Source organism: Gallinula chloropus, assembly GCF_964237585.1.
Source record: "Gallinula chloropus genome assembly, chromosome: 17".
NCBI lineage: Eukaryota > Metazoa > Chordata > Aves > Gruiformes > Rallidae > Gallinula > Gallinula chloropus.
This window is the reverse complement of record NC_140102.1, coordinates 11080001-11105787: the sequence shown is the minus strand read 5'-3', so window position 1 is coordinate 11105787 and position 25787 is coordinate 11080001. Positions and strand designations below refer to the sequence as shown.

The following is a 25787-nucleotide window of genomic DNA, read 5'->3' as shown; positions in this document are numbered from 1 at the left end:
AAAAATGATTTTGTAGGAAAAAACTTACCTCTGAATTCAGGTTCCCTAGACTCAGGATTATAAAAGAGATAGTGAGATATTTCTTTGCTATATCAGGTAGATCTGTGCATTGTTCCTGTGTCTCCCATGCTGTGACAGGGTTTGCTACATTCTGTCTGTGCTGTTCACCCTCCTGCACTGGCCTCCTGCAGTGTGAGACACCAAACATCTGAACACTGAGGTAATACAGCTCTAGAAACACCAGAGATCATGAAAGAGTGTTCTGCAATAAACGGGATCATTTCTGCATCAGCTCGTGTTCCCTATAGCTTCATGTAGGCTGGTTAACTCTGCTGCCATTGTCGTGGGCTGTGCTCTGCTCCACCACCTGCAGCCCTTCCAATAAGTTGCAGCAAGCTGCACCACGCTGGAATGATAGTATCTGCAATCTTTGGGTCAGTAAATACAGCTCTGTAAGTAAGAAATTAGTAATTTAATAACGGTTCATGGCTGTTCTGTGTGCAGACTTTGGATTCTGATGTTTCTATAGGCAGTACATGGTCAATACAGCCCAACAGAATTACTGTTGGGATTGAAATACCCTGTTTTGTGTTGTTACATGTCAGAGAGCCAAAGAATCGCTGAGACAGAAGCTGGCATGTGGAAGGGGTGCCACGAGCATCCCTATATCTGAGTTCAGTTAGGGCTTTATTTTGTTTCTGCGTTGTGTGTGTACGTGAGACAATACCAGTTGTGTGTGTAGGACAGGACCATATAGAGCCTTGGTGGGAAACCCTCTTTAAAGCAACCATCAGAAAGCAGTACTTAAGGTCCAAGTCAGCTAAATTTCTTCTAATCAGAGGAGTTCAGTCTGGATGGTCTCATGTCTGCATCCCAACAAGGTCATTCTTTTGCTAACACATGAAGTGTGATACCTGAATTAGCAGGGAAGGTGGTGACATAAGTTGGAACTGGGCTAAAATGATCATTGTTACTGTGTCTTCCTGCAGCAGTTCTGTATGTATGGAAAAGCTGACTGTCCTGTGCTGTTCCCTAAGCCATTTGCTGAGCGTTTTCCCATGTTATGAAGCTGCCTGGCTCTGTGCTGTTGAGTTGGATGCACTCTGGCATCAATATGTAGTACGTATGTGTGCCTTATGTACGTAAAGTGTGTTTAAAATGCAGAGTTCCTCCGAGATCCTGCCCAGAGGGAACAAATGCAACTGACTCAATACTTCTGAATCATATCTTTATAGAAGAGGAAATTCACCCTTTGGTTAGGTTATGAGAGAGAAACATTTTAACTTTGATCACTGCTACAGTGTAAGCTTATGCTTTGTATAAGGATAATGCTGTTTACAGTGGCTGTGGGTTTCCACAGCAGAAAAACAGCCCTGACAAATAACCCCTTTATACAGATAATGCAGCTTCTTCGTAGCTACAACTTGGTTACTTCTAGATATAAAAATACGCTGTGAGAGCAAAACCTGGGTGAAAGCAAATGGGACATCCTATGAAGCTGAGCCAGCTGCATTATCGCCCCTTTCTTGGTCTGAGAAGGACCAGGATTTGTCCTGCTAGTTTGCCCAGACCTCTTAAATTACACACAACAGCAGACAAAGAGATTTGCAGTGTATCTGTAGTGACCTGCCTTGACTACACAGGGAGTAAAACACTACTGCATTTCCCACCACTTAAGTACCCATCAGCTCTGCACACAGGAACTACCTTATTTCCTTCAGGCAATTCGTGCCTTGTTAAATTGGCTTCCACAGTCAGCCTGCACTGTGTTATGCTCAGTTCCATGAAGTGAAAGGCAGCTGTTAATCATAGAATATATGAGGTTGTAAGGGACCTCCAGAGCTTGTAGAGTCCAACCTGCTTGCCAAAGCAGGTGCCCTAGGGCAGGTTGCACAGGGAGGCATCCATAAGGGTCTCGAATATCCCCAGAGAAGGAAACTACACTCCACAGATGTGTCACCCTCACTGTGAAAAAGTTCTTCTGCATATTGGTGTGAAACTCCTTGTGCTCCAACTTGAGGCCATTGCCCCTTGTCATGTCCCCACAGACCATTGAGAAGAGGCTGGCCATTTCCTCCTGTATCCCACACTTCAGATAGTTATAAAATTGACCAGATCCCCTCTCAGTCTTCTTTTCTCAAGGCAGAACAGCCCCAGCTCACTCAGCCTTTCTGCATAGGGTAGGTGCTCCAGGCCTTTAATCATCTTCGTAGCCTCTTGTGAACTCTTTCCAGGAGATCCCTGTCTTTTTTATCCCAAGGAGCCCACTCCAGGTGGGGCCTGACCAGGGCATAGTAGAGGGGAAGGATCACCTCCTTTGACCTGCTGGCCACGCTCCTCTTGATGCCTCCCAGGATCCCATTGACTCTCTTAGCCACCAGGGTACACTGCTGGCTCATGGCCAACCTGTCATCAACCAGGACCAGACCATAACATTTCAGATGGGGGTCAGAGGTGCTGGGGTCTGCCCCCAACAAAGCTTCACCAAGGGCTCCCCTAGTGAAGTCATTCTGACTTGATTTCCTTTTACCCTAAGTGTGGACAAGGGCAGCCCTGAGCCTGTCTCCAAGCATGTGGAAGGAGAAAAGCTGCCTGTTGAGGTCTACCAGTTTAAAAACAGGGGAGCAATGACCACAGGTAAGGCTGAGTGAGACATAAAGCAAGAGCTCAGAAGGGGCTGCAAAGTAGAGCAAGGCCTGCTACTCAAACTCCTCAAGAAGTCATTAGGTGACTCCTCAATGAGATGGACATATCTCATTGCAGGGACAGAGGTAAGCTGAGGGTTTTTTTTAAGGAGAAAAAAAGGGAGAGAACATTATGAAGAAAACAAAAAGGATCAGTTTCTTGTCACGGGGAATTTTTGATAACATGGGAAATAACCCCTTAGTGGAGAATTCTAGACTTCCTAACTTTTCTTTCCTCCCATTATTCTGCTCCTGACCTGCAATATGAGCCTGAAACAGTTGACAAATCACTTTTCAGAAGGAATTGATCCAGAGTAGCCAAAGAAGAGAGTTTTGGAGGTCTCATATAATCATGTAACTTTTACAGCCAGGCAACAACAGAGGGCAATAGATCTCTATGAAACATCACGTCTTCAGAAAGGTTTCCATGTGATGACGCTGATGGCAGCTCTTTCCACTGCCTCACAGGGGTCATTCAGACAGTGCTCAAACGTATCTGTATGATCTAGGAGCGTCTTGCGGCCCTCTGGTAGCTCAGCCAGCATAGTGAGGGTTTTGATTGCGCTCAGACGGGCTTTGCTGGTTTCCTCAGCAACCAACTTCAGTAAAGGTGGAATGGCTTCAGCACCTAGGGCTGAGAATCTCCCTGTAGAGAAATAAACTGGCTTTAAAATGTGTTACTGCATATTATCAACATGCTTTTGATTTGCTACTTTCTACTCCCTGCCCAGCTACAGCTCTGAACACCCCAGAGGTGCAGTGTGAAGAGCTAGGACATGCTTTGCTTTTGAAGTCCAAAGCTAGCTGCCAGCTGTTTATTTTTAAGAGAAAAAGATCTTTCTTAGTTAACTCTCTGCCTTGCGCATTATTAATGGCGTTTGCAACAAATTATGTAAGAATATATAAGGCACCAAATGATAGACAAACAATTTGGGGGGGGTGTTAGATGCCCTTAAGAACATCTTCCATCCTTTTATTTTTGAAGACACTTCAAACACTGAGATCCATTCCTGTGTTGCCTTCGGGAGCCAGGGGGCCGGTTGCAGAGGAGGACTGGAGCACAACTGCTGTTATTAAGTCTCTTATGTGTAATTACTCATTCACCGCTCTGAAAATTTAGCAGTTAGTATTTTCAGTGTCATGCCAGTTACTTGGGAGAACTACAGACCTGCTTAATACTCATTCCTCTGCCAGCTGTGTGAGAGGCTCTGCCTCTAACCACAGAAAGAGTCTCTAGAAAGTAGTGCTGCTGTGTTGAGGACTGGTGATTCAGAGCAGCTCTGGGTACGTGGATCTCTGTGTGGTCTGGACTTGAATGGAAAACGTTCCCCAGTCCGGAGGAAACGTTCCCCCATGCAGGTGGGGGAGATAAATAACTTCTTGACCTACTTCAAGCGAATGTCGTATGAAATAAATTGTCCCCCCTTGTCACTATAGGGGAGCAATTACAGTTGCCTGAGGCCAATATAAAGAAATGTCCCAATTTTACATTTTCAGGAACTATCAGGAACTGGTGTTTTGAGGGGGGCTGGGAGGGGAATCCAAAAGTTTTGTTACTAAATTGCCTTGGGATTAGATTTCCCTGTGTGTAAGTGTCCCGGCAGCACTGCCAGGTTCTCACCCTGAGGTTTGACAGTAGCAAACATCAGTGCTCCTGTTGCAGCAGCTTGGACTTCAGGATCTGTGTCTTCCAAGAGGCTCACCAGTGCAGGAATCACTTCTTCACACAGCACGCTCTTTCCCTCTGGATGAGTACTGTGCAGGAAAGATGGTTATAAGCTGCTTTTTTGCACTGTGTCTGCTAACCATGCAGCTACCCACAGCCTCTCCCCATGCCTGGACCCCTGCAGCCCTCCTCTGTTTCATGACAACAGTGCTGACACAGTCCTCCTCCCTGTTCTCTTTGGAGTCACAATGTTCTGACTGTTAGACAGATGGCAAGCATCACTGCCCAGCCCCAAGAGAAGAAAGGGGATGTCTGTTTGTGCCTGGTGTCTACTAAATCTGCTTGCTGATACAACACTGATGATACCACATTGACCTGTGTGTGTGGGCTTAACAATTTTTAGGTTATTTTTAGGTGATGTTTAGATTTTTTTACTGTCTACGATACACCGGAGATTGACAGGCAGTAGCATGTAACAGGAAGTAGGATTTAGTGTGCTGGTGGTCCTGATGGCAATGCAGTTGCAAACCTGGCTGTTGAACCCTATACAGAATAAAAGACCTGATGAATTAGGAGTCTGCAATTAATTCCTCTCTCTTTCCAGCCTCCTTAATGTGGTGAATATTTAACATGGCCAGGTACTGCAGGGACCTAGGACACAGCTGATGTGCATGTTCTAAGTGACTTCTGCTTGCTTTCTATGACTCATTTTAGCTATACTCTCTTTTTCTGTAAGACCTTGCTTTGTTTTCAGATAGTGAGAAGTATTTGTGGCCTTGGTATGTGTACTGTATGATCTGCATACATTTTTAAAATAGACATCTGTTGAGCACTTTTATTATATTGTGTGATTGCAGGACAGTGGACTTAAGTTGTTCCTTTCATCCAGTGTTTGATACACAGATTTAATATAAAGATTGCTTTTCCTGATCCATCACTGACGTACGTAGCAGCCTGTGTCAGAAAACTATTTCTGTCCTCAATCACATTGAAAGTTTTCCAGGACTTTTTAATTTTTAAGAGAGAGTGATTGTTCAATAAGGCAGCTTCTCCCTACCTCCACAGTGGTCAGAATCATGTGAAAACATGATTTCTCATGCAAGGTGTTTTCTCAGCAGTGCTACACCAGGAGAAAAATCCTGATTTCACTGCCAATAGTGACAACAAATAGAAGGAGGAATCACATTTCCTCATCTGCATCCACTCTCTTGGGTGATTTTTAGAAGTCTTCTAAACATCAGCATTCGGGCTGATGTTGTTTTTACACGTGAAATGTGGCAGCTTCAATGTGTAGGGAACACAACTGTAAACTAATGACATTGATCTGTTCATTAAATAAGCATTGTCTTGGGTTTTAGGTATACAGATAGATTTCTTTTACCCAATTGCTAGCAGGACCCAAGCTGCTTTACTTCTGATGGCCCCTGAGGAGTGTGTGAGCTTTTCCTTCAGGATAGTAATGGCACCAGTTGCTAGAGCTTCAGAAACCTCCATGTGCAGACAGTTGGAGAGTGTATCAAGGATTAGCTCCTGGATTTCATCTGGCTCAGACTTCAGCTTGAATGCAAGCAAGGGAATCAATCCAGCCTGTAGTATGTCAACAGTCCCTACAGAGGGGAGACAGACAGAACATGGGTGAGGTGTGAGTGCGTTTACTGGTTTGACCTGCACTTCAAATTCCTTAATAGGACCAAAATACATATGGTAACTTGTTTCCTTACATGGATGTGGGATTGAGAGATGGAAGCTACTACAACATTGCTCTCTGTTCATAAATGCCACCTTAGCGTTGCTTCCTCAGAAAGCTTCCCCAGCAGTCCTGTGAAGGTTTCAGCCCAGGTAATAACTGAAATGGCAGTTGCTCTGATGTTCCCAGTTTCCCCCAAACTGTCAGCTTTGTCACACATTTCTTTGTAGTATTTTTGTCACGGGGAAGATTTAAGTTTTGAGCTTACCATCAGTCAGCACTCTTGCTCCATTTCCTAACGAATTAGCTTCAAAGGTAGAGAAATCATCATTTGCCCTGCAAGTGAGGTCTTTGCTGTGAGCAAGTGTCTGATTTGTACCGTTTCTTACACTTCACTAAGTCAACACTGAAACAGCAATGCCATGGGAAAGCAGAACATACTGTCCACCAGTAACTATGTGAAAACAGATTTCTCCAGCTGTCTTGTTGCTAAGACTGATTCTTTGGTTGCTAAGTGAAATGTGGCTCCTTTCAAAGTGATTCATATATGGTTGGATAAGGAAGTTTCGTGGGTAAGAGTCATCAAGGTATTTTCAAATGAATCTCCACAGTCAGGGATAAAAGGCCTGGTGGGACAGAGGTTTTAATGGCCCTTGGTAGTGCACAGGAGAAAATGCTCAGCTCGACCATCAGGGAAAAACCTGATTCTAATCTAGAGGTTATTCTGTTGTATTTCTGAGGTTTTGGTGACATTGAATAACTTCTTATATTATGAACTCACTAGGATTCACTTTACTTATGCAAATGAAAAGAAACACCTAGGGATGAGGATGTCACAGCTTTTACTACCGGTGCTACATCTGGAGGTCAGTTACTGTGAGAATTCAAATCAATAACAAGGAAAACCACATTCAGACAATTCACTCTGGAAGGCTGACAACATTTTCAAGCAAGGTTTTCTCCTTGAGCCAGAAAGGCAAACCAGGAATAGCAAAAGAATAAATGTTAGCATCCAAGCAGCACCTCTGTCTTATCACTAGATGGGGGCTGGCATTTTCATAGCAACCTCCCCTCTCCCCTCTTGTTTATGTCCCCTGGAGGAACAAAGGGAATAAATTCTCATGGATCAGCTCCAGCCCCTTCATACTGTCCCCATGCCCCCACACAATGTGCTAAAGGAAGCCTGTGCTATTGGTCTGTCAAAGGACGTTCTCAGAGAGGTCCCTGAGAAGGCAGCAAAGCTTGTGCAGCTGACTCCACCCAGCAGTAAGTCCCTTGCCAAGGATTACAGGTGTTTGGATTGTGTGTTGGAAGGGTCATAGGGGGGTTAGACAACAGTAAGGATGTGGCTGGGAATACTCCCTGCCTTACGGAGTCCCAGGCAGTAGGGATCCCAGTAGTGAACTGCTCCCATGGAAGCAGCTTAAAGCAGTCTCAGATGTCTGTGAATCACATCCAGAACTGACTTAGCCACACTTCCCAAGGGGCTTTTGAAACAGCCCATAGAGGACAAGATTTTTCGAAGTCATCTTTTAAAATGTCTCCTGAAGCTTGTCATGAAAAGAAACCACACAGTCTGTGGATGTGCTCACACAGTCACCATGTAGGCTTCTAAATTCTGGGTTGCTGGGAAGTCAGTGTAAGATCAACATTTGGTTGGTGTGGTCTGAGGAAGATTAATGAATTGGAGGTGATACATTTATAAGCTGATACTCCCTGTAGCAAGCACCTCTCTCTTGTACAGTTGCTTTACCAGATGATCTATGATACTTTTGAACCAAAACAACATCTGGACTACTTGACCTTAAGGTACTTTCATTCTTTCTAGATAATATAACACCCTGCAGCAAAGAACTGAAGTTTAAACTCCATGCTCCTTCAGAGCCTTCGTGTAGCTTTAATTCACATTGAAATCAATCTTCCTTCAGACACTGTCACACTACGAGCATTCCATCATATCATTTCATAAGCAAACCCTTGTTCTTGCCCAGAGTGGTCAGCATTTGGGCTTGAGCCCAAAGAAATCATTGGTTCCTTTAATTTAACTTTCCATCTCTCTGTAGCAACTATGTTTGTACCATTCTGCCTACCTTTCTAGTGTTTGTTCTTTCCCAGACAGGTTTCTGTTACTAAGTTTGTCATTTGTTTTCAAACACTTAATAGCTCTTTTTTAACCCACTGCCTTTCCATTTTTAGTTTACTGCAATTCCCTCTTTTTCAGGGCTTGCTAAGTTATTCCAGATCTCTGGATCGCTTTGTCATCATATTGCCAGTAAGTACCATCAGCATTCAGATTTCATTTATCTAAGTCTGTGCCTTTCACTTATCTTCTAATATATTCAACCAGCATGTTCACCTAGATGGGCTGCTTTCATCAGCCCTCGTGTTCATTCCTTCTGGTTAATGTTTATTGACTTTCCTTGACTTGGTCATCCCTCACTCATTGCATTTGCACTTCATGTCATATTTTGGTTGCTAACCTTTACTGCTGCACTGCAGTCCTGAGTACAAAAATACACAACAAAGCCTCTTTTTGTTTCAATAATATGACAAGGTAATATGCAGAGTGGTGTTAGGATAGCTTTTATTTTGTGGAGCAATACGGTCAGGATGATGTTCTATGAACACTTGGGCTGTTTTCATGTCTTAAAAACATGTTTTATTTTACTAGGCCAGGTCTTTGTACCACAAGCTTTTTTATCTACTGTTTTTGTCAAGCTGTCCTATCTGAAATGCTATCATGCAACTAAAGGGAGCTTCCCAGATGTAAATATAGAAACAAAGATGAATTGCTTGACCTTGTCAAAAGTCTCAATGTGGTGAAGAGAAAAGAGGGTGGAGAGGAAGAGCCATCAACAACAACAGAAAGAGACTACCTAACACTGAGACTGAAATTTCCAGGTGGAAATTCGTCATGGTTTTCCTGAGGGAACCAAAGGGTGAAAGGTCTAAGGAGGTAAAAGGGAAAAGGGAGGAGACAAAACGAGTGGAAACTTGTTTGAGAGTTACTTGTAGAGCAGTCCCAGATCCTCACATTTTACTGAGCAAGCCGTAGGAGGGGAAGGTAAGCTGGTGTTTCTAGTCCTATACTGAAAAATGTAGTGGCATCCTCAGAATCTTGACTTTTTGTTAAAATACTGCCCTTTCAGAGGTAATTTATTGATATTGCAGATTGTGTTCTTGATAGCCTGGGATAGTGAAGCAGTAGGGGGGAAATGTTTTCAAAATGCAAATAGTTGCATTTGCAGCTGCATAGTTAACACCATTATTGATCTGTTTTTCTGAGAACTTGTAATCTTCCCTTGGGCTGCTTTTTATCTGAGCACTCATCTTTTCTTCTCATAACCCTCTGGCCACTCTCATCATCCCTTTCCTGACTTTCTTTCAAACAGGCCCAAAGAGGAGTTGCCATTTATTCTGTTCTCTCAGTATGGCCTGCAGGGCATGTAAACAAACCAAACTTTGTAGAAGACAAAGGACTCATTTATAGTACACAACAGTGACATTTTGTTTTGGTTTTCAATTACATAAATCGATTAAATCACATTACAAATCCTTTTCCTTACAAATGTCCGTTTTCAACTGAAAGCCATTTAAATGTTTGTTTTAGTGCAAAGGGTGTGCCTCATGCATGGCTACAAAGTGAGGTACAGTGTATTGTAACACAGAGAAATAACAGGTAAACACAGTTTCTATAGAACATGAATGTTTGGTTACCACCTCAGATGTCTCTCTGTGATGGTAATGACTATTTGAAATGTTTAGTAACAGCATTTCTACTTAGGAAGGAGCATCCAAAGAAAAGACAAAGCAGAGCCAGGCACAATTGGAAGGGAAAATGCTGCCTGGCATCACGGTGTGCGATTTGGTACATAGAGGCTGTGAAGTCCCAGGGTAGGAGCTCATGAGCTGTGAGTAGCCAAATGATCCTGACAAAATTTGAGACCTAGGAGCTCCCTTGCCAGCATGGCAATAGTTCAGCACCATTTCAGAGGTAATAGAGTGTCTGTTAAACTTGTGAGTGCTATAGCATATATTCTGTACACTTACAAGTGCTTGTATAACATTTCCTTTCTGAGTGACAAGATGACCACAGAAGATCTCTCCCCAGCACACCCTCCTTAATAACTTCTTGCTTGCTACTGTTTAAATTGAAAAAAAATAATTATCCTTTAGACTCCCTGAGAAGATTTCTGAGTCACCAGTCACAAGAGCATCGTTTGAGAACCCTGTAGTAGCTAATTTAACGTTAAGATTCAGCATTTTGAGTCTCAGCGCTTCCAGCATTAAGGCTGTGGCAGAGAGCAGATTAACTACTATAAAACTGGGATGCAATTTCTTTCTGGTGAGTTTGGAGCAGTAGGTAGACCACATTAAATGAAATAGAGCTCACCTGCCTATATGCTGTCAGCTTTATCTAGTCTTCTAACTGAAAAGGAAAAGTCTGTTGACATGTTTGAAAGTTATACTCTGAATATTTTCCTCCTCTTTGCAACAGTAATTCTCTGTCTTTCAACAATAACTTAACAGGAATAAACAGTGGTGTCCCAAAGGATGCCTATGCCTAGAGACAGAGTATCTCCTACCTTTCAGGACTGAAAGGTATAAAGTCCCTGTTTAAATGAAGTGATGAGCTACCAGGATATTAAGAGAATTGAGGAAAACAGTACAGATGTTGTTATTGGCCTAGAAATAGTAAACAATTCTATTTTGAGCCATTTCAAATCTGTGCATGGGCTAAATGCATTTGTCTTATGAGAGCCCTAGGGATTTACCAGGTATAAAATCACAACCTCAACAGTAGTGTCTGTCATATCCTCACTAAAAAGGCAGTAACTGTAAACTATAATAGCAATATGGGATCTGCTTATGAAATGACTGAGAATTTTCCTGCTAAGGATTTTGGGCTGTCATCTGAATGCAGGACTTAATAGAAATTAACGTTATTAAAATACAAAAAAGCAGTACACTGGAGAAGCACATGATGAGGCTGCCTCTGGGGATTCTTTAAAAATCCAAAATGTTTCCAGCATTAACGAGGAAGAGGAAAGATTCATCTGGTAAAGAAGAAGTTCCTAATCTTCAGGAAAGAATGAAACTGACTTCTCCATATTTTATTTTTGTTTTTAGAAACTTTGCTTTAGTGTGTGTGAAACTGTGTATCAAAGCACCACTGAACATAATTAACATTGAAACTATAAGTAATATCTCTGCAGTAGCTTCTCCATTATAACTCTGAAATCTAAGAAATGAATTAACTTAAGAAAGAAGATTGTCCTTTTGGTAGTAAATAAGACTGCTTGTGGTCTTCTACTTGAAAACAATGGGTTTAACCATCTAAATTGTTTGTGTGTCGTATCTGAAGTACTTCAAAATTCTGGTCTATCCCAGCATCTCTAGAAATCCTGGGAATGAATTAGAGTAGACTTGTGTTACACAGAGAGACAATTTCCAACCTGAAAAATAAACCTTGGCTTCTGTTTTTGCACAAGACTTATCTACAGGGTAAGATCAATAATTGACCAACCCAAGTACCCTACCTCTGACTGATATTCTTTACAGTAAAATCACCAAACACATCTCTGTTGTAGTGGTGCATAATCCATGGACTGTGGGTAGCTGGTCATTCCTACAGCATCAGAAGGTAGTCTCCAAAATGAAAGCACCTTTTCCTCATTTTAATCGACCCGTATTCTTGCATTATTATTTCCAGGAAAGTAAACAATCAAAATGAAGGTGAAATAGATGGAACAAAGTGGGGCTGGATCATACATTTTTTCCTAGTTCTGATCATTGATAATTTGCTTGCACAGTGAAGTACAAGCATTGCTATATTTTGCCCTCCAGAGCTTGAGCTGCTTACAGCTCCCATCTGATTAATCTTCTTTATGTTTTCTAAACTTAAAGAATTGAACATATCAACACACATATGATCATCCTATATACCTTAGTGTGTGAATGTATGTGTATACATATAACATGGATTCAACTGATCATGAATGCATATTGGTCACAGAAATGATGAACTTTCTTGGCTTTTATTTCTCTGACAAAGTACCTCTCCTTTACTCAGAGAAAGTTTTTTAAAAATCATAAAAATTAAAGACTGAAAAGAACCCAGAGGGTTTTTTTTTTTTATCTTGTTCTTTTGAATAAAGAAGGAAATGTCATCCTGAAATTTATTAATTTCCTCTACAGGGAAGACTTTGCCAAAATGGGTGAAGGAAGGAAAACAATCTGACACATGTACTGCTTGCGCCAGAGTCCTCAGATCAATTACTGTAGAGAAAATGAAAGCTGTAGAGAAAATGAGGTAACTGCTCCCAAAAAGCTGAACCTCAGCCATGGACTTGCTATCCCACTTCAGATATTCCAGGTCAGAATTTGTCCTTTTTTTTCCTGCTGGTCAGCCATGGAGACATGTTGCAATAAGATGAGACTAAAAGGAACCAGCGCAGCCTTTAACTGTAAGAAACTCTGCTGACATGCTGCTTCCATGTGTACCTGTTGTGAAACAGCACTCACAGGGAACACTGAATTCAGTGTATGTAACAGAATATGTTCAGAAGAGAATGTGGACCTTCACAAACACCAATGTAAATAGGCCATTTTATATTTCACACTGAGCAACTATGTCAAGAGGGTGGAAATGGTTAAATACTCTAACAAGTTTCAGTCACAGAGAAATCAAGCTGACATGATCAGTTTGACTGATGTTCATGTGATTAGTACTTAGGTGTTAGTAAATTTCAGAGATTCCAGTGGAGAAAGGTCTGTTCTGTCACAGAGGCTTGCGGTAAAGATGCGTGAGAGCTCATTTCCTACACAGATTATTGTCTGGCTGGGCAGGGTAAAAGCAATGGATGGGAAGGAAGAGGCAAAAAGTTCTTTAAAGTAATTCTTCAGGTCAGTTGAACAGTTGAGAAATCAATAGGCTTGGTGGGAGGAAGGATGCTTCCTCTTGGGAAGCTGTACGAGTCTTGGTATCAATCATATCGCTGTGGTGTTTAGACATGTGCCTATTTGGAAGGTAACCTTTGGGGGCCTGTGGCAAAGTCTTACACTAATAAAACCAGTTTTAAGCATTTAAGTCCAGCTGTCTTGCATGCCCTTAATGTGAGAGAAATGCACAATTGCAAGCTTCAGTTTTCAGAACTTCTGCCAAGAGAACAGAGTTTTTAAAATATCTTTTCCTCTTTTGGAGCAGAAGGCCAAAAGGTTAAAGCAACACAAATTAAGCTCAAGAAATAATTTTGTTAAATACCTTAAATTTCTGTAGCTGGAAGCTATAGCTGTGCAACTGGAATTCTGCACTACAGAGTGGCATTACATAGCAATACAGCCTTTGTAACATTTAAGTCACCTTTAACATTCACCTTTTGCAAGTAGTGAAATAACCTCGCTCATGCTCTGCTATAGGAGAGCAGGCATTTCTTCAGTTTTGGTCTTCAGGAGAGCTATTTAATTAAGATGGTGAAAATCTCCTTTGAACTTCCATAGTAGAAGTGAATCACAATCAATCAGAAAGGGAGTTACATGAAAGAGAAAGTGTCCTGTATAGATTTGATAATTCTACTGTCAAACAAGAAATAAAAATGAGAGACTTAAAGGAAGAAAAGATCGAGAATTAATTTGGTGTCAGATCCTGAGGAATTTAATCTTGAAAATTAACATAAACTAGTTTTGTATATATGAATCATTGCACAGGCTGAAAATGAACAGACCAAGAGACTGCAAATAGTGGTAGAAGACAACAGGAGGAGGTTTAAGGGAACATTAATTCCCCCTCATTGTATAGGTACTTAGAAGGGTGGGAGATTTATTTTTTGCTACGTAAAAAAAATGACCTGATAGAAACTGGAGAAATTGTAATGTTGACAGATCCACTGCTTTTATATCTGCTGATCTAGCATGCTGGCAGGTCAGTTTTATCCTACAGTTCATGCTGCTTACACTGGAGCCAAGATGAGCAGAACTGAATGGTTAGAGCTTATAAAACCTCTAGGAAAAACAGAATCCAGTCCTATAGGCAGGTGAAATCCTTTTCTGCTTCAGATGGTCTGGGCTGGCAATTGTCTTAGAAATGAGAGTAGAAGAAACACATCTTGATTAGAACCACGGGCCCAGATGGCTGCACGACATGCTCGGGGCTGTGCAGAAAGGCAGACTGATTCTCCACGTTCTGCCCAGAGCTGCATCTTTGCAGATCCCTCATTTTCCATGAGAAGCTGTGTTCTTAAGGAAAACCACTTAGACTACTCAATGAAAATAGCATTCTATTTTGAATGAGGTTTTACAACAGCGCTTTCCAGTATGTTTTAGTCTGTATTTTATTTCCAGCAGTGAAAAATGCCTAAATCTTAATTGAATACAAGACTGCCAAGGTGTGGGCTGCTTTGAGGATGATTTGTTTTTTGAAGTGCCTCCCCTGTAAATGTGGCTCTTGGATTGAGAGCCTTATTCCTCCAGTGAGCTGTAAATCACAGACGCTGGCTGAAAGCAGTCTATCATAAATAGGCACAGGTCTTAACATACTTTCTGATTAGAGATGCATTCTTGAATGAGTCTCTCTGAGTGAATGGAGGAAGGTGTTCTTGCAAAGAGACTTTTGTTACTTTTTTTTTTTTTTAATTTGGGAAACAACTAGTGCAGTAGGATTCAAGCCACAACAGCAAAAGGAATCTGTTACTTAACCTGGACTAAAATATTAGGCCTAGCTTCTGTAAACATACCAGATTAAGAACAGGCACCTCAACAGTGCTACTAATGGGTTTATCTTTAAGAACATCATACACAGAGTATTCAAAACACTGTGAAACAGAAACAGAGAATCTATTTGCAACAGTTTTAACAGATACCAGAAACTACTTCATCAGCTGATAGACATTACTGTTATTTTAATATGCTTTTGAAAACAACATTGTTATAAGCCTGAAAACTACATTAATTGAAAGATTTGATCAATTTATCAAGTTGTGTTTATCAATCAGTTCATTTGCTAGACAAAGTTAACATCTCATGCTTTGTCCATTTCATTGATTCCATCGCCCAATTAGTAAGAAAAGGATTCAGATGGCTAAATGTGGGTTTCTAATGTTATTTTAGTATCTGAGGAATTGCTTGGGCCTGTCAGGTATGACTTAAGACCTACAGGACACTTGGGCACTTGCAGGGTGCAGCTGCAGGCCAGATGGGATATGCTTAAAAGCTGAACCTGGTCTTAGAGATTTCTGTTTCCCAAGTCACTGCCATTTGTGATTTGAATTGATTTTGTGCATGTCATTGATGGAGCAAAAACTTTTTAAAAAGAGGAGCAGTAGATCACAAGACCCAGCATTCACATCTATGCAATTCTGTGTTAGCTTATCACTGATCAGTCATAGACCAAACGGTCTTCTGTGCATTTTTTCACACCTCTGTCTAAAAATGCTTCACAACAGACATAGTGATCAGTTATAACTGGCTAAAAGACATACACAAAGTGTATGTACTTCATAAATCATGGCACCTGAAGCCCCTGTAGTAAAGCTATCTGAACATCCCAGCTCTTCCATAGCCACTAGGATTTACTTGCGGGTCCTCAAACAATATTCTATGATTCTTTTGAGGCCCCAATTTAATACAACTTCAGCTGGCAGGAGCATCAGTGACACCACCAAAAAATATGTGAAATCAACACATTTCTTCTTTTTGTTTGTTACTGCAAATACTAAACAAAACCTAAATGCCTACCTGTATCCTCAAGTGGGAGAGACCTACTTTCAACTCCCTGCTTCAATGAATATTTCATCACTCTCACAAAGTGGAAAATCTTCAAACAGGAAGAGTGCAGGAGGGAAGAGGGTATCTCAGGAGTAACCAAAAGCCTGTTGCTCAGAGTACTTTACTAGATCTAAAGCTGGAACTTTTTGTTTTAAAAAGCTTTGATTTCAATAAATTCCTGGCTCTGTTTAATTGCATCTCCTTGGGTGTAATTCCCAAAGATTCTACATATTTTGATCTCAAGTGATTTATCAGTTGTTCACGCTTCACAAATCTTTTGTTATATACTTTACTAAATGATCCCCACTTTCTTTCAGGATTAAAGTTGGATGGGGTTTGGTTTTGGTTTGTTTTCCCCATTCTTTTGTCCTTAATGAATGAGGAAAGACTATCTTTTTAATTTTCTCCTAATAAAGGAGCCTTGAGGGACGAGTTTTTTACAACGAACTACGTTCCTTTACCTTATTTCATGATATTTGTCTGTAGCCTTTTTCCAATGGAGACTCTGAAGGAGTTGGTTGGGGTCCATGTATTTATCTCAAAGCTTAGGAGAAGTGTGGACCGCTACGTAAAGTTAACTGCTCAGGAAAGCCAACGTATCTCCCAGGGCTCCAGGCAAGCCTCCAAGCAGCTGTCCACCAGCTGCTGGATTTAATGCTTGTTTTATTAAACTTGGCTTCAGTGGCAACTGCTGATTCGGCAGTTGAGCCAGTGACTCTGAGCTGCACATGCAGGAGGTACGTAGTAAAACCATGAAGGAAGGTATATACTTAATGTGTTTTTAGGGTTTGCTTGTTTTTTTTCTTTTTAAAATGTTTGCCTGTTGGAAAACTAGAGGAGTACTTCTCTTCAGTTGATTGTGGTATTTGCAGCAAATTATCTGGGTTCATGTTCTCAAATTGCTCCCATGAAGTGATCTTATAGGAAAAGTAAAGAGTAAACAGCTGATACTAAGTGAAACCCTCAGTTGCTTGAAGGATGTGAGAAGAAAAGGGTGAAATTCTGGTAGAAAGTGAATTTTCATCCTAAAAGATAAAGCCAAATGAGGTCAGGCTGATACCACCTGCTGGAAGGTGCATTCATGATTTTATTTTTCCCCATCTCACAGTCACTGGTACAGAGCAACAGTATGCCAGATAGTTATAAATATCAGAGCCCAGTCATCCGTACTTGATGCTATTTTAAACTCTTCCACGTGAGAAAAATGGTTAAAAATAAAAATACAGCCTTTTTATTCTTCTCTAAATGTTCTGTTCAGTTCTTCATGCTCAAAGAGAATCACAGACCCGTCTATAAATATCTAACCCAGATCTACAATTGCTTGTTAAAAAGAGGGTGTTTGGTAGAAAATTGAATGAAATACAAAATGTCTTTTATTATATTTTTATTACAGACCAGATGTGGCCTCTCAATTTACCCTCTATCATTTGGAGATGTACATTCACCAAGAACATTGCATGTGTGCATATAAATATTTTGATGTTGTCATGGTATAATAAAGGGTAATTGATTAGAAAAATCCCTATGGGATTTTCCACTTAAGAGCAGATTTCTGGTTTAGCACTATTGTCTTCAAACTAAACATGTATGAATGCATCTATTTTCTTTGATCCCAAATTGAAAGCAACAGTAAACAGGCCAGGCTTTGGCTTTTGGTCAAGGAACAGCATGATCAAGTTGAGAGAAACTTGTGCAGTTAAGGGTTTTGGTGCAGTTAAGGGTTCCAGTAAGGTGTGTATTAGATGTTCCACCTCAACAGTCAAATGCTACTCCCTGCAAATTAGAATCTGCTTGATATGGGCAAAAGGGATGTGCTTTGACATGGGAGAGGGAGCAGGAGTTCTGGTACATCATCGTGGTTCTCTCAAATTCCTATTTACTATTTCCAGGCAACAACATTATGTAAAGTATTCACTTTCAGTATGTATTTATGTTTTCATTCCATATATATAAAGAACAATGGTTAGAGTAATAAGCTAAAGAGATGTTTTTATATGGCATTTGACTTTGGCATTTAATCACCTGTATATGCCATTTTGAGGTTTGTATTTCTCCTGAACTCCCATGGGAGCTCAGCTACATGCAGAGCAATCAATGCACGCTGAAAGGCCCCGACTGAGAATTTCTGGATGCAGGACAAAGTGAGACCGAAGAAAACCTAGACATACCTGCTGATTTATTTTTCAGATGAGTTGGGTTTCAACTCTGTCATTACTGAGTAGCAAGTTCCCATAATGTGGTGTTGAAATAATACCACCTGAACTTCTCAGAGACAGGCCTGTTCCATTACTTACGTACTACATGCCCGTAGTTCCTTTGCTGACAAAATCTGATCTACAGTTAGGTGCCTTCCTCAAAGCTGAGAGAAAGCAAGTGTTTTGTTATATCACTTGTGAATACTTAAAAGTGATGAAATCTGCAGAGAGCATATGAATGATGATCCTCCTTCCCAGGATGATGGTAGCTGATGCTGTTATTTCTGCCAAAGTCGGTTAATGTGTGAAAGATGCTTTTTCTCACATATAAAGTACTATACTGAAGATACATGTAATGTGACAGTTTCTATAGTAACTACTTGTTCTTTATGGAATAGCAGATTAAACCTGCACACCTTGTTATTGTTCTTTTATCCTATTATCTAGACTACTCAGTTACCACAGATACAATTTTTTATATTATTCCCTTGCCAACATGACTGACTGTAGCAGGGATTTAAGTGATTGCAAGTAGAGAGCACGTCTGAAAAACAAAACACTATTAGAATTTTAAAACTGACCACTATCTGATCACTTAAATGCACTGAAATACATGTGCATATATATTGAAAGCTAAAATTTGCAATTCTATTATTTGAGTATTACCATTTTTCTGGGAGAACGTTGCAAGTTTTGCATACGATGTTTCTCTTTTTTAGGATGCTAGGAGTTTACCAGGGCAACTTTGCCCAGTCTGGATGCACTGGCAAACTCTTCTCATGTGAACAAGACTGAAGATTCATTACTTATAGCAAAATTTCCCTCACATGGAATACTGATCCATGGCTCTACTTTTTGTGCAAGAAAAAGAATGTTGCAACATTGTGTTTTACACTAAGATATTTCATCATTATAACTTAGCGATGCTGCAGCTCCACTGGTAATATCAGTACTGCAAGTGACACTATTTACAGGAACCAGGTGCTTTCTGCACTGCATTGTGTTAGCCTTATTGTGGGGAAAACCGCCTGTGTTCCATCTATGTCTGAAAGTCTCTATTGCTATCTCCTGCAGAAGTGTATCAGTAACAAATGATGCTCATTAAATTAGGAGGGTAGGGAGAAATCAGAGCTGTTTGATCAGGGCTGCAGATTCAACAATGCAACTAGTATTGCAGTGCGGCCAAACGGGAAAAGGCAAAATATAAATGGGGCAGAGCCATTAATGAGATAAGTAATGACCAGTATCATTTTCTTGTTAAGGAAAGCTGCAGTGAGTTCCACATACACAAATGCAACAGACAGGAAGAGAGAGCGGCAGAAAGGGAAAAGCAGGAGAAAATACATGCCCTGTGCCGCCAGCAACTGAGTGATGGAGAAAGGGGAACGGGATCCGCAGATAAATTCCGTGTAACTAAACAAACCCTGTTTTCTCCCTTTACCCTTGATTGCAGCATTCTAACATGTATGTGGTTTATTCCCTCTACCTCATCAGTCCCCTGCAATGTGCCTTGCAAAATGAATCATAAATATGGTACTCCTGGCAGAGCCGTGAGCTGCACTGCTGCAGAGAACATGGACCCGCGCAGTAAATCCCAGCAGACAAATGCATCTGTGCAGCAGGAAGAGCCTCCGACACAAGGAAACGGAGCGCCTGTGTGCACGGAGATTATGTAATGCGGGAGGGCAACGCGGCGTACAGGGCGAGGGAAAAAGCCTCAGACCCCCGCGTCAACATTTAGCTCCTGTGCGCCACGGAGCCTCCGCGGGAGCGGGGCGGGGGCTGCGGGGCTCGGCCGCCCCCCGGGCAGGAGCCGCGCCGGCCCCGGGAGCCGCCCGCCGGCCGCGCCGCCGCTTCCCCGCCCGCGGTACCCCCCGCGTTGGCTTGGAAACGGGCTGGCAGCCTCCGACTCCTCCTCCAGAGCCAGCCCCGCGCTCCCCCTGCCCCGGCTTCCCGGCGCGATCGCTGAGCACCTCCCTGTCTCCCGCGGGGGGCCACCGGACAAGTGTTGCCATCATCGCCTTTAAAAAAAATCCCGTGGTTTTTGGTTGTTTGTTCTTTTTTTTTTTTTTTTAAATAGTATTTTCTAGGGAGAAAATGGGAAAGGACAGGTTTTCTGTCCTGCTTGAGCGGTGGGGCTAGTGTCTGCAGTCGTGGTGTGTCTGCTCGCTGCGAATCGTAGAGGCTGATGTGAAAAAGGGCCAAAGCAGAGAGGAGAAGCATCAGTGGATGCGAGCGTTTGCACTGATGGATTGAGGAGGTGGAGGCTGCCTGCCTGGAGCTGAGGAGGTGAGTGAAATATTCAGCTTTTCTCTTAAATCAGTTTAGTGATGTGCATTTCCCTCTCCATGTATTTCCAAAATAAAAGGGGACTTCTAAAGCAGGAAGGAAAAGATACCGTTTTGAACCAATAAGCTATGCTTTTGCTGGATGAAAGGAAAGATGAATGTCACTGTCAGGTAGAAATGTTTTGCTTGTGTGTAGAAAAAAAAATAGTAAGGGGAGACAGGCTGCTGATACAGTGAAAATGACCTTCTCAAGGGATACTGGCCTTCTGTCAGCTGCCGCTTCAGCTTGATCCCTTTTTCACAAAATTAAGTCATCTCCCTTTCCTCTCCTGGGTTGTAACCATCAATATCCAGTACCTGAGCCTTACTAAGATCCGTTGCGTTCTCTTAATGATTCAGAAAGGTAATCCATTAGATTCTGCCTATTGGGAGAAGAGCCTCCACGCTACGGAGCACCTCCTCCCAGGGAAATGCAGGCTGGCAAACGTTCCATCAGAAAAGGCTCCTGGCTGCTGGGTTTCTGTGAGAAATCCTGCTGGTAACAGTCACGTCTGCTCACTCTGGGATGTGTGGCTCTGCGGAGCTTGGAGGCTCTACCTCCTCGGGTGTGCTCGTGCATGCGAGGGAACGGGGAGGTTTTGTTATATCCCTCTGCACCTGTGGACGGCTCCCATCTGCAGTTGGGAACCACAAGTTTTTTGGTATCTTTGCATTTGCATTTTGGGTGAGTGATTCATACACAGAACCGCCAACCCTTCAATGTTACCTGAGAGCGCTACAGCCAAAGCCATGGCAGTTGGGTTTCTGCTAATAGTACTGATCGGATCCGGGGTTGGCTGTTTCACTGCTGAAGCTGTTTAACATGTGTTCTTGCAGTATGTATTCTGGAGGCTACTGACCTATCTCACAATGTTTTCCTGTGCAGGATTTGAGAACGTTTCACTAGTTTTCCCTTCAGGATCTCTGTATATCCCTTCACTGATTCTTGGACACTCATAACTCGGTTTTTATTTTGGCTCAGTATTTTGTGCCACTGTGGGTCACACCCTTCTGGTGGCCGTCAAGATTTCCTCTACAGAGGTTACAACAGCAGATCAGGTAGAAAAACACGGTACTGTGAGCATCTACTTGTGGATCATGAAGGAGTAAAAATGAGTGTGCATTTTGTACTTCCTTAGGGAAAACTGCTTCTGACTTTACAGATACAGACATTGGAAGTCTGAGCTGATGGCTTATAGCAGAAATAGTAGCTTTTCTTCAACAGGGCACGTATTTGCTAGCTGGGGAGGTACAGCTCTGCAGCACGGAGAGCTTTTTGCCATTAACTTTGCTGTCTCCATCAAATCATTTGGTTCTAAGCTATCATGCAAAAAGCACAGATCCCTGCCCTTGGATAGAGGACATTATTACAGAATAGGCCTGTGTGTACTGAAGTTCCAGTCTTCAAGAAGCCAGTGACTGGTGCAATCAAAAGAAAGCAGTTATATGGTATATTTAGGGGAAAATCTCGTGGTATCACCCATTGCCAAAGCACTGACTTGCATTTTCAATGAAGAATCTTCTTCTGTGTGCATATGCTTGTTTGTAAGGAAAGAAAAGCAGATTATTTCTATGTGAGGCCATGGACATTTCATTCTGACGATGGACCTTAGAGAGATGAATAAACTCACCGTACTACATAAAGAATGTTACACCTCTGTCTGAAGATTATGTGCTTGTCACTTCATTGACCACAGGTGATCAAGCTGAATGACCCTTCTGGAGGTATTACCTTGAATTTAGTAAGCCTTCGGTACAGCTTATGGTTTCAGCTGCAGGCCTTGGCTTTGAATTTAACTATGATAATCTAAAAATAACCAGCCAGGTAGTTCTGAAGGACTGAAGAGAAAGGGTTCTGGTTGTCTCAGTTCAGGTGACAGGTTGATGGGATAAGGTATGTTAAATTTGAAGAAATCTAGACAAAACTAGGAAACAGAAATTTGTCCCTTCTTAAGGAATCTACCTGCTGAGCAGTGGGGAAGGGGATAAGTAGAGGGATAAGGATAACAGAAAATTCAGGAGACAATAAAAGCTTAAATCCTTAAACGGTGAAGTCAGCTCTTCCTCTCCAGCTTAAGCAGAGAAGGATCCTGACAGCAGATAGTGTCTTGGTTGATACCAAGTGGTGAGGCAATGTAAAGGAATGTTTTTCTCCCCCCTCTCCGCCCTCCCCCCACCTTAAATTAAAAGAAAAATGCTCTCAATTCCTTTGGGTCGACTCACAGTAATTCCACCTATTAAAGAAACGATTCTCCAGATGTATGTTGAATCTGACCATTTCTGGTTAAAGTTTTGGTCCTGTTTTCATAGGCATGCTTGGAAGTTTTGTCACCAGTTTCAGTGGGAGAGAGCCCAGGCTCCATAGGAGCACGCCTGGTTTCACTGATCGGGTTCTCCCATGCCCTCTAGGAACAACACCACCGAACAGTTTTACAGCTGATTTCAGTGAGGTCACAGTCTCAATGACAAATGCAGTAACTCTGTTTGCATCACAGACTCTTAATTTGTAAATGATCAGTGAGTGTAATAATGTATTTTTTTACTGAGAAAATGGCAGTGTTATTCCCACAGGTTGATGTTACCCACCTTCTGCAGTAACAGCTTACTGCACAAGCAATTAACTATCTCATTTTATCTGAGAGAACTTTTAAACCAAAGCCCTTAAAAAGCAAAATACTGGCATACTTAGATACAATTGTATTATTTATACTCAGTGAGAAGAGTTTTCCTCTTTTTATTTTTTAAAAAAGGCTAAGTTTTGTTCCTTGTGATCCCCAAAGCACCCAGAACAAATCCACATCCATTAGTACATACAACAGATTCCCTTCAGTCTACTTGAGAGGAGACTTTTGAGTTATGCTTTGCATGTTATATTCAAAGTTCATGGTTTTATTAAACTTTACAGAATCCAAGAGTGGTGACTAAGAAGTCCAAATTTCAGCCACCATACTGATGAAAGAATAATCACAAAAGGGGAAAAACTAGACTGATCCAAGCCAACTAAAACTGATTCTCTTCTCAAAGTCCCTGGCAATTTAAGGTACGTGGAATACACACCGTGACAGAGAAGGGCTACATTCAGCTTTCCTTTATTCTGTTATTAAATCTGGAGTTGATGCATATTAGCAATTCAAATTATTTTAGCTTTATGCTAGTGTAATTGAGGACACAATTTCAACTTTGAAATGAAAGCTGTGGAGAAAATACTCTCTTCTCTCAGCTGTTGCTTTTCACCAACACTGAAGGGCATTGGAAAGTACGGTGGAAAGAAGAGCTTATCGACACGGCCCCTCATTTCTGTTACCTAGACTTTGAACATTTGTTGCTATTAAATACATTTAAATTTATAGTTAACAAGACACATGGCAAAATTTCAGAAGACAACAGCTTTCCAGGTGTATTTTTATGTTTGCAGCCCAGAGCATTGTCTGTGGTTCAGCAGAAGCTCGTCTCTCCTCAGAATCTCGTTTTATTGTTTAGTATTGGGCATCGAATGTGGTGTTGGAGAACACAGGTTTACGCAACAAATCCTATTTTCCTCTGCCCTTCTTTTCTCTCTAAGCCCCTTATACCAGAGCTGTTTCCCCTCTGGATTGCTAAGTCATCACATCAAAAAGACAAGTGTGATAACATTTCCAGACAATTCTACCTTACAGAAACAGCCTGGGAAATTACCAGTGATCATGTTGGCCAGTGGAAAAACATAGAGAGGCAAATTTGAACAATGTAATTAAAATTCTAAGCATTTCTTCTGCCCACATACATGAATGGTAATGACCAGAAAGTGAAGAGTATTTTCTAAGGAACTACAACTTGTTGATCTGATGTTTTTTTCAGTAGATTTATTAAATAGTAATTCCCTGGACTTGACAATTAATAGGAATTAATCTCATCACATTTGGAGACCTATAACATGGACATGTATATATGTGTAGTTGGTAAGGCTTCTGTTGATGGAGAGGAAAAAAACTTCCAGCAATGCCATTAATCAGGCTAATTTCTGACCACCCTTTTAATGTGAGATGAGCTGACCTCTGGAAATGACTCTCTCTCCACTGCCTGCAAAGGAAGCACTGAGTGACTAGCTCAGAGTAGCCACCTACATGCCTATGCTAAATCTGGACAGATGAATCCCACTCTTACTGTCTATGTTGTAATGTTTAACCAATCTTAACAAGTTAATTATGAAGATATTTTCATGGTTCACCATAAATATTGTAAGTAATAATGCAGTTGCTACTCCCTACCAACTAACCCTGATAGTAACTAGGGTAGCACACTGGTTTCTTCCTCTGACTGTATCTGAACAATGCTACTGTGCTGTGGAGGAGAGACTTCACTAAAACAGTACAAGTAATCAGAACCTTTTCTCTTGTTTTGATGAGTATGCCAGTCAGTATTCTAGCACATATTCCCAGCCTGTTTCTGTCCTTATTTTGTGTGCTTGCTTTCTGTCTTTTCAAACCATATCTAGACAATGGGGAATAACTACTTTTATCTGCTCAAAATGCATCAACAAAACCAGAATTAGACAGCACATCAAGTGTGGATGCACAAATGCAGTTGACACAGTTGTGTTGTGGAAGGAAAAAACACAACTGAATTGTAATGAATTCAGGTGAAAGTGTCATGGCATAGTAACAACACCAGCTGGATGTTTAGAGGGGGGTAAGGAAGGGGTTTTTGCTGTTTAGATGGGGTAAGTACCTGGTTATTATACTTCTTTTAAAAGACAAGTATGATTCAAAAGGATACTGGCATGTCATCTAAGGGAACATCTTTGTGAGAAGAATACAGTTTAAGTTATTAGGTTGCCTTTTTTAAGTAAGAAGCTTCTTCTCAGGATATTTGCCAGCCCAAGTCATATAATCCAAATGTTTGGACTGTATTAACAAAATAATATTTCGTTTGCATATATAACATCCATTTAAACATGTATGTGTATTAGAGTGGGGTTTTTTCAGTTTGGATATCTTATGAGGAAAGAAAGTCCAGGATATTAGCCACTGTCCTTCCCTAGTTTTATGCTGCGGGAGAGGATTCAGATGAATACTACAGAGAAGTTATTTCTGTGTCACCTAAAGCACTACAATCCATCAGTAAATTCATGCATATGATGCTTTGCCAAATGCATTCTAAGCTACAAAATACCAGAATAAACACTGTTGCACTGGAGCATCCTTCTGCTGCCACTGAGTTGACAGTGTCCCACAAAATACCTTTGCTGTGACTGGGTCTTGGCAGGCAGATTCTTTCTCGAGATGCCTCTCTGTGCCCAGGCTTTCCAATTTGGCAGAGTCAGGGTGCTGTGCTAGAAGCCATTTTGTACTGGGCAGATATTTATATATTCTTACAATTGCTAAGAACCTATTGAGCTTTCATTTCATATTGCTCAGCAGTGGTAGAATCTCACCTTCATCAGTCATTTCAGAACCCTATTTTGAACCTGTTTTTCAATCCATTTAT

At 41.4% G+C, this 25787-nt stretch overlaps 1 protein-coding gene across 1 annotated transcript in view; it reads right to left on the bottom strand.

The window, feature by feature from the left end:
• Positions 1-3097: 3097 nt before the first annotated feature.
• RSPH14 (radial spoke head 14 homolog) overlaps positions 3098-25787 on the bottom strand; it is a gene marked incomplete at both ends in the record, with an annotated part of 99197 nt that continues 76507 nt past the window's right edge. The window contains 3 exons of the mRNA XM_084271921.1: positions 3098-3330; positions 4306-4439; positions 5732-5957. Coding sequence (XP_084128047.1) covers positions 3098-3330; positions 4306-4439; positions 5732-5957 — 593 coding nt within the window. The remainder of the gene's footprint in view (positions 3331-4305; positions 4440-5731; positions 5958-25787) is intronic.